This window comes from Vigna unguiculata, chromosome 3 (genome assembly GCF_004118075.2).
Source record: "Vigna unguiculata cultivar IT97K-499-35 chromosome 3, ASM411807v1, whole genome shotgun sequence".
Classification (NCBI taxonomy): Eukaryota; Viridiplantae; Streptophyta; class Magnoliopsida; order Fabales; family Fabaceae; genus Vigna; species Vigna unguiculata.
The window spans coordinates 17,589,434-17,599,261 of NC_040281.1; the positions used below are offsets into that span (position 1 = coordinate 17,589,434).

Sequence of the window (9,828 nt, forward strand, 5' to 3'; positions counted from 1 at the left end):
CTCTTTCTGGGTTTGAATTTCATGACCTCATCACTCACTTTCTTCATTCTCCTTCCAACATCAATTTAATTGAATCAGGACAATCATACTATAAAACTTAAATAATTCAACTCACTATTCTTCTGCATAGCCAAGTCCATTTCATCATACAAATTCATGGCTTTAAAGTAGAAAAAGACACATGATTCAAACTTACATTCTTATCTAATTTTCATTTACCATATCATTCAAAATTACCTTTTACAACTGTTACTTCTAAAATAGTGTAAAATAGTGTGATAGGTTCTTAACCTTGGATAAGGAGATAAGGAAGCTAGCATTCTTGAGTGAGGGGAAAACGACAAAACTCCTCTGATATGTGTTTTCCCTCTGTTGAAGTTAATGATCAGATTTTTGTCTTGAAAGGTGGCAACCCTGCGAATTAAAATTGGCACATAAGAGGCTTGTGGACAAAGTAAAATAAGTGAAATTTATGCAGGGTTTGATTTTGTATATTAATATTGTTATAAAGAAAACAAAGTTTCTTAGGAAGCATACCCACATAATGACTCAAGCATCTGCGGCCATAACTGGTCCCACCCTTGCTGTGGGTCTGGTCCACCAACTCATGTGTGTGGTTTGGTGGGGCCTTTCATTTCTTGCCTCAATAGAAAAATGAAAAGGAGCTGGCAGGGATTATCAAAATAAAAGTAACATTTTCAGTTACAGAAAATTCTAGACCTTGTAAAAATTCACTACTATCTACATCCCAAAGCACTGATCCACATAAAGCAGTTAAAACACAAGGACTGTTTCACATTTTTTGTCTGTCTGAATTGTTCCTCACTTTTACAATAATACTGTCTGACGTAAGGAACAAATGTAAAATTATCAGTATGGTATAATCATGTTTTTGTTTCAAAAATGTAATCAGAAGGTTGCTATTTGAGTTTTTGTGTATATAAAAGAGGCTGCATTAAAGCATATTACTTCTTTAAATGAACTTTATTATTTTGAGAAACCAGTTTTTGACTGTTAGACATGATACAACTCTTAATTAATTGGTATAGTGAAAAGCATTTAACTGTTGAACTGTGATGCTCCATTTTGTCAAAAAGCACTCCATAAACAATGGTTAGATAAAAAAATTCATGAAATTCTTTGATTTTCCTTGACTCAAGAACATTTCATTCCCCCCACAAACCCTCAAGCCTTAGCCTCCTTTGGTTATCATTTCATTCAATTCAAACCGCCTATTTCTCATTCAGTCGAAATAAAACCACTGGCTATCTACTTCTCTTCTACTCTCTCTCTCTCTCTCTCTCTCATACATTACACACACAAAATACAGTTTTGACATCTTGTCTGAAAACTCTCTTTCCCTTAAAACTTTTTCTCTGTCTCTCATTCCGACACTTGCTTAGGTTTCAATCTGATATTCCAGGTAAACCTTTCTTTGTACATATCAGAAAAACTGAACACCAGCCATGGCTGCCAACAAGTTTGCAACCATGTTACACAGAAACACCAACAGAATCACCCTTGTTCTAGTCTATGCCATCCTAGAATGGATTCTGATCATCCTCCTGCTCCTCAATTCTCTCTTTTCTTATCTAATCATAAAGTTTGCCGATTACTTTGGCCTCAAAAGGCCCTGCATATGGTGCACCAGAATCGATCACATCATAGAGTCTGGGAAGAGCAAGACTTCTTGCAGAGATCTTGTGTGTGAAGCTCATGCCTCTGAGATTTCCAAACTGGGGTTCTGCTCCGATCATCAAAAACTGGCTGAGTCACAGGACATGTGCGAGGATTGCTCCTCCTCATCCCAACCAGATTATTCTCGGAGTTTTCGTTTGTTTCCATGGATGAAGCAGATAGGTGTGATTCAGGATGAGGGTGCTGATGCCGGTGACAAGGCAATTGAGAAGGTGGAAGAGGCTATGAGGTGTTCTTGCTGTGGCGTCAACTTGGACAACAGATTCTACCCTCCTTGCATTTTGATCAAGCCTTCTCTCAATGTTTTGGAGTACGACCAGAAGCCGAATTTGGTGACAGAACGCGGGGTTGGTGTAGAGATTGACGAAGATCAGACCAGATCGGATATTGTGCTTGATCATCATGAGGATGGACAGGGGAACGAAGAAAACAAGGGAAGCCACACGGTGTTTACGGTTGATCAGGGTTTGGATAGAAAAGACGAGGAGGCAGAGAAGAGTTGTGATTGTTCTGTATGTGATGCTAGCGTGGATATTCTTTGTGATGAAATTTGCAAGTTGGATTTGGCTGTGGAGAAAGGGAAAGAATCAATTGAAGAGGAAAGTTTGAATACCGGTAAGACTGAGAACGATGATCAAGGTTGTGAGAAATCCACTGCCCAAGTTGATTGTACCAGAGAGATAACTGTGGAGACTCCACCCAAACATCTGGAATTTTTCATTCACGGTGATGATTGCAGATTGATTCCGGTTGAATTGGTTGATTCCCCCGCTACAGAAAATAGGGCTCACAGCAGGTATAAGGAGGGAGGTGAAGACTTTATTCTGGACTTTGATAAGAGTGCTGATGCAGAAGCTGAACCGGTTGTTGAGAATTGGCACATTTCTGGGGATATTGTGGCAGAATTTTCATTTCAGGAGAATGAAAATGTCTTCAAGGAAAACGGGGCTGAATCGGTCCAGTTAATCACCAGAGGACAGTCCTCAGTGTTGTCACAAGTAGAACAAGAAAATTTGGAGCAGAATTGTGGAGATGTGAGTTTTTTTCAGATTGCTGATGACTTGACCAAGGATGTGAACATTGAAGCAAACACAGAAACAAGAGATGCCGAACAATGTTCAGATGCTTCTCTAGGTTCTAATTATTTTCCTCCTTGATAACACCTTTCGGTTGTTATACCTTTTTTCTTTTTCTTGATTTTCTAAATGCAATTATCTCTGATGCCTTGTCAATTCCTGCAGCATCTGAAGATGAATCAGAAATGCAAGGTGAGGAATATGAAGCAGAAGTCTCAATAGGGACTGAAATTCCTGAACAAGAGCAAGTGGATGAGTATCAAAGCCAGGATGTTCTTTTGGATACAAATCAACAAACACAAGAAGATCCATCTACCAGCACTGTCAGATTTAATCTCCGAGATGAAAGTGGTGAGCCTCAACTTCTTATCTTCCCTTTCGATGAAGTTCATTTTTAAAACTCTATAATAATCCAGCTTCTTTAATTGCAATTTATAACTAGGTGAGGACAAAGGTGAAGAGTTTGTAGAATTTAAAATCATGTCAATCGAAGTGAGAATGCCAACAGTAAGTAACCATTTGCCATCTCTGTTGGAGCTTAACGAGAATGAGGAAGAAAAAATTCCTGACACACCCACTTCTGTGGAGAGTCTACATCAGCTACACAAGAAATTGCTTCTTCTTGAGAGGAAAGAATCAGGAACAGAAGAGTCATTGGATGGAAGTGTTGTGAGTGACATGGAATGTGGAGAGGTAACCATGGAAAAGTTAAAAGCAGCATTGAAATCTGAGAGGAAAGCTTTGAGCACTCTGTATGCAGAACTAGAAGAAGAGAGAAGTGCATCTGCTATAGCGGCGAATCAAACAATGGCGATGATAAATAGGCTTCAGGAAGAGAAAGCAGCAATGCAGATGGAAGCCTTGCAGTATCAGAGAATGATGGAAGAGCAATCTGAGTATGACCAGGAGGCTTTGCAACTATTGAATGAGCTCATGACGAAGAGGGAGAAAGAGAAGCAAGAGCTAGAAAAGGAGCTTGAAATATATAGAAAAAAGGTTCATGAATATGAGGTAAGAGAAAAGATGGTGATGTCAAGAAGAGATGGTAGCATGAGAAGCAGAACTTCTTCTCCCTCTTGTAGCAATGCTGAAGATAGTGATGGATTGTCCATTGACTTGAATCAGGAAGCAAAGGAAGAAAACGGGTTTTACAGTCATCAAGAATGCAGCAACCAGAACACCCCAGTAGATGCGGTCTTATATTTGGAGGAATCATTGGCAAACTTTGAGGAAGAAAGGCTACAAATTCTAGAACAGCTCAAGGTACTGGAAGAAAAGCTAGTTATATTGAATTATGAGGAAGATCACCGGTCAGATGATGATGCTAAATCAGTAGAACTTTGCGAAGAGAATGGGAATGGATACCATCATGATGGTGATCACGAAGGACAGGTAAATGGATTTGCTAATGGACATGCAAAGGAAATAAATGGAAAGCATCATCAAGGGAGGAAACTCATGGTTGCAAAAGCGAAGAGGCTTCTCCCACTTTTTGATGCAATGAGTTCAGAAGCAGAAGATGTGGAGTTGAGTGGAGACGAGTTAGATTTGCCCCACTTGCAGAATAATTCAGTTGAAAAGATTAACATGGTGAAGAAAAAGGTTGGTTTAGAAGAGGAAGTGGACAATGTTTACGAGAGACTACAGGTGCTGGAGGCAGACAGAGAGTTTCTAAAGCATTGTATCAGCTCCTTGAGAAAAGGGGACAAAGGGTTAGACCTTCTCCAAGAAATTCTACAACATCTTCGTGATCTGAGGAATGTTGAACTCAGGGTGAGGAACATCGGAGATCTTGCCGTGTAAGAACCGTACAAACTCAACCAGGTAAATATATGTTAAGGAAAGAATTTTAAACTTAACTCAACTTCAACATGTATATATATTAACCTTATCTCTGGTCTATATATATTAGTCTTATCTCTGGTTTGTATGAGACTTCGATATATTTATGCAGTTATGTATGATGATGCAGATTGGTTAGATTGGAGTTAATGGAGAAGGTGGAAATGAAGCATGCATGAGCACCAGTGTGGTGTACATACGTAGGAGAGGAGAAGAATGAAAGCAACAGTGAAATTTGAAGAAAAAAGTTGAGAGGGAATTCCCTGATGGAGAGGGGAGAATCCTGGAGGAGTTTGTTTTGTGGAAGTAAGCCCAAATTTTTGGTGGGTTGTGTCCATCATGACCTTTTGTGGGAAAAGGAGAATGATGAGCATATGTGTGTGTAGGGTAGTGAGTTGTATTTTGTGAGCATGGACCTGGCTTGCAAAGCTGGAGTGATCTAAAAAAGATTCCAGTGCCAGGTAAAATAGCACTTAGTTTCATATAGACAGACAGAATTAGGGCCACTACTTTTGTCATTTCTTTCATTTTTGTTGCTTAGAGTCAAGATTGGGGTCACTGGCCTCTCTCTTCTCTTCTCTTTTGCATTCTTGCATCCTTTGAGTTTGTTTATTTCTGAGGGGGGAAATCTGAGTCACTTGTATACTACATCATGTATTCATTTGTAATTATATAAAAAAAAAAGTGAGTGTTTGTTTATACTGCTTGGAAATAACATCAGATACAAACCTTGCCCTGCTTTCACTTCGAATATTTGATTCAACTTTAAGCAAAATGCAACTTCTTGTTTGATTAGGCCGAAAACTATGCAACTAATTAAAATATAGACTTAAATACCTTTTTCGTCCTCATTTTTGTAATATTTGTTATGGATGGTCCTCATTTTTACCAAATGTTTAAAATGGTCATCATTTTCGTATTGTTTGTTGCGGATGGTCCTCATTTTTACCAAATGTTTAAAATGGTCATCATTTTCGCAATTCGTGTTTAATTTAGTCTTTTTCTGTGACGCCGTTTAAATCAGTAACGGAATACTGTACAAGTGGCACTGTTTGTATTACATTGTACTGGGTTGTATTACGTGTACTGTACAAGTGTAGTAATTAGATATTTGGGGATAAATAGGTGAGCTAAGATTTTGAAAATGAAATGTTGGGCAGTTGGTCAGTTGTTGCAATCTTCTTCCTCCATTCCCAATTTGTGTTGTTGCAATCTTCTTCTTCCTACAATCCCATGTCACAGTCTAATCTTCTTCCTTTATCTCTGATTGTAATCGTTGGAGGCAATAGTGTTGTAGCAATTCGTGCAATGTTGTTGTAGCAAAGCACTTACCTCGTCGATGATGATTAACTGGAAAATTGAAATCAAACGAACAAATCGTCACTTCCAATTGCTGCTTCCTTGCAAATCAAAGATGAAGAAACTCAGAGATGAAGAAATCGCCTGTACTCGTCAATCCCTAATTGCAGCGCGACCTAATTGGAAAATTTTTGCCCCAGATTGAAGAGTTAACGTTAATAATTCACCTGTACAGTACACGTAATATACCCAAATACAATGTAATACAAACAGTGTCACCTGTACAGTGTTATTCGTTATTGATTTAAATGACGTCATAGAAAATGACTAAATTAAACACGAATTGCGAAAATGAGGACCATTTTAAACATTTGGTAAAAATGAGGATCATCCACAACAAACAGTACGAAAATGAGGATCATTTTAAACATTTGATAAAAATAAGGATCATCCGCAACAAACACTACAAAAATGAAGACGAAAAATGTATTTAAACCTAAAATATATTAGTAAGTTAACAAATGGAGTTATGAGGTGCTTTAGAGATGAAAGAAAATAAAGAAAAAGATCGTTGGTTCGTCTATTAACAAAAATTAACAATTAACATAAATATAAATATATATACATATATATATATATATATATATATAAACATTTAAAAATCACAAAAATCCAATTTTCCGGGTCTGGTAACTTGGAAAAGACCACTGGACTAAATAATTCAAAGACATACCTTACTATCCATGTCTTATTTTTTTTTCTTTCAAATTTTAATAATAAAATGGAGGAATAATATTATTCTCCCAATAATTTTTTATATTTATATAATTTTATAATCATTTCATCTCTCTTCGTGGAGAAATAACATTATTGAAAAAATAAGAATCTAATAATTTTACGAACACATGTGTTTGTGTAAGATTGTTATTACTGATGCATGTGTGATGCATGTGAGATATGTTTGGGAAAGAAATGGAAGGTGAAATATATGGTCGTCATTTTCAATAATTTCTAGAATCATGTTTATCGTTTGTAGTTAATTTAATCTAGTTTTAATCTTTGATTTTAAAACTGATTTTAATATTTGTGATTCCATTGTATTTAAGTTATGTCACTTTCAACGCAACCACATTTACATTAATATTTTGGTTAGAAGGAGAAGGAGGGCAACTAATTTTGTATTGGCGAAGCATGTTGAAAAGTGTATTGGTTTGGTTGTTAATTTATATGTGGGGTTTGGGTGATGATTTAAAGGTTCCATTTTAACCTTTTAAATATTCTCAATTTGCTGATGTCTGAATTTTTCTTCTTTGGTTGCATACAGGGTGTTTGAATAAATATCTAGGCCAGGGACTCATTTGGTGATTTTTTTTTCTTTCAGTAGCCTGATTTCTGATAATTTTTTTCTAATAAATATTATTTATAATATTTATCTAAATAATATTTTTTTTATGAAATTTTGATTAAAAAAATATAGTTGGAATAAAAAATTTCTCTTACTAAATATTTAAACATATAATAATGTATTTACTTTTTCATGTCAGAATTAAGATGCTTTTATAAAAGAGCACATTTTTTAATTTTTTTTTTCTATCCAAATAAAATACAAATTAAATAAATGTATACGTAAAAGTGTAAAAGTAAATCTTATATTAAGTCAATTTTCAATTTTTTATTTATAAAGTTTTAACGTTTATTTTTAGTTATACACATAATTGTTAAAATAATTTTGACAACAACAATATGCATGAAAAACTTGTAACATTTTGAAAAGAGATTATTCAATGTACTATAAACTACTGAACAAAGAATTTGTGTAATGCATAATATATTTTAAACATGTTTTAAATATATATATATATATATATATATATATATATATATATATATATATATATATACATGCAAAATATTTACAAATACCTAGAGAGAATTCCTTTAATAAAGTAAAAAGAAATAACTTTTATATCAAATGAATCAAAACTTATTACAAAAGTCGATTCTTCTTGCATCTCATCAAATTTTTCTCACACCCATCATTTTGAATTTTATTTTCCAAAACGCACTAAATCAATTTTGGAAACATTTTCTTTAAAAAATAGTCACCCACTTTTCTTGAATCCCTTTAAAAAGGCAAAGTTATTACCATTTATCTTCCACAATCAAATACAAGTTTATAATAAAACATCCAACAACATGAAGTTCAATATATTTACAATCAATGTTTCCCTAAATTAGGTTGTATCATGTTCCATTCAAGGTACAAATGAATTATTTCACAATATTACACAATAATCATGAGTTCTATCAATCATTGAATAATCCAATAGAGAGTTAGGGACTCAAAATGTTGCATCTTTCGACATGCACTTTTTATACCTATAGAACTCACCTTTCTTATAAACAACAACATTCAAGGAGAATTGTAAAAACGCAATTTGCATTCTACAATGCATTCATCAGCCTACAACCATTATACGGACTAAGTATATTTTCTCACATTTGGAACACTTAATCTTACTTCCTTGTAGAATAATTTAGTTTAAATTTAGTGTTTTAAGTGAGATTTATCCAAATGGGATTAATTGAGCTTTAAATCAAATCATTCAGTGAAATCAAATTTGTACGCCTTATTAGACCATAAACGATCTAGGTAAAATAAATGCATTAGAAACTCTAGCTAGCAAGTCTAAATTAGAAATTTTGGTTTATTTAAGTGCACCGAAAGAGTTTAGGAACCATCCATAAGATAATTTTTTATGATATGATAAAATATCATAAAATAATTACAATATCGTGACAATTAATTAATTTTAAAAAATAATTATAATAGTGCGTGCACACACAAATTTTTTTTTTATTTCGAATCTTTTTAGAATAATAATATAATTGTTATTATATTTATTTAACCTTTAAAATTACTAATAATAATATTAATATAAATTATTAAATTTTAAATGATTAAAAATCTATTTAGCAAAAATATTTAGTATAATAATGTTTTTTATAATTATAAAAAAAACACTTCTAATAATAACACCACTATGGGTCGTAATAATAATAATAATAAAAATAATAATGATATCAATAACAACAAACTAATGATAATAATAATAATTTTTATGCCATAATTATTGATGTCAATGTTAATACTAAGGCTAATGTTAATGATAATAATCTATAATTATATATAATTATACATCAACAACAAAACAAATAGAAAGGACAAGTAATTGAAATACGATCGTAGTCATAGTAAATAACATTAAGAGGTGTCTCTAACTAATTAATAATAATAATATTATTATAATAATATCTCGTAGTGGTAATAATAATAATAATAATATTAATAATAATAATAATAATTGTTAAATTTAAATAATTCTTCATAATAAAAAATTATTTTTTAGTTTTATCATTTTACTAATTTTAGTAACTATTTGTTTAATTCAAATAATTACACAGATATAGAGATAAAATGAATAACAAAACAAATAAAAGTTCAAGTAAATAAGAGTAAAATGTGTGTCTAACTACAATAATAATAATAATAATAATAATAACAACAATAATAATAATGATACTAATAATAATAATACCACTATAATAATATTGCGTAATGATAAATAATAATAATAATAATAATAATACAACTACACATATAAAGAGATAAACATCTTTGGTGTCCTTTTTTGTTTTTTCAATTTTAACATCTTAATTATTATATGTTAAATTTAAATAATTATTTATAATAAAAAAATTATTTTTATTTTTATTATTTTACTAAATTTAGTAACTATTTCTTTTAATTAAAATAATTGTTCAAATATAAAAATAAATGGACAACAAAACAAATAAAAAAGAGAAAAATTGAAACATGAACATACATAGTAAGTAAAATTAAAATGTGACC

The 9,828-nt window shown here is 32.5% G+C and overlaps 1 protein-coding gene across 1 annotated transcript; it reads left to right on the plus strand.

Annotated features, from left to right (window-relative positions):
• The first annotated feature begins 1,171 nt into the window (after window positions 1-1,171).
• On the plus strand, window positions 1,172-5,317 carry LOC114176075 (myosin-binding protein 3). Its single transcript, XM_028060985.1, has 4 exons — window positions 1,172-2,832; window positions 2,940-3,125; window positions 3,217-4,598; window positions 4,747-5,317. The coding sequence occupies exons 1-3, from the start codon at window positions 1,467-1,469 to the stop codon at window positions 4,575-4,577; spliced, it is 2,913 nt and encodes a 970-aa protein (XP_027916786.1). The 5' UTR covers window positions 1,172-1,466; the 3' UTR covers window positions 4,578-4,598; window positions 4,747-5,317.
• Window positions 5,318-9,828: the final 4,511 nt, after the last annotated feature.

Coding starts and splice junctions, on each gene's coding strand:
- LOC114176075 (XM_028060985.1), top strand. CDS start 1,467: ATGGCTGCCAACAAGTTTGCAACCATGTTACACAGAAACACCAACAGA. Junction 2,833..2,939: donor ATGTTCAGATGCTTCTCTAG/GTTCTAATTATT, acceptor CAATTCCTGCAG/CATCTGAAGATGAATCAGAA. Junction 3,126..3,216: donor TAATCTCCGAGATGAAAGTG/GTGAGCCTCAAC, acceptor ATTTATAACTAG/GTGAGGACAAAGGTGAAGAG.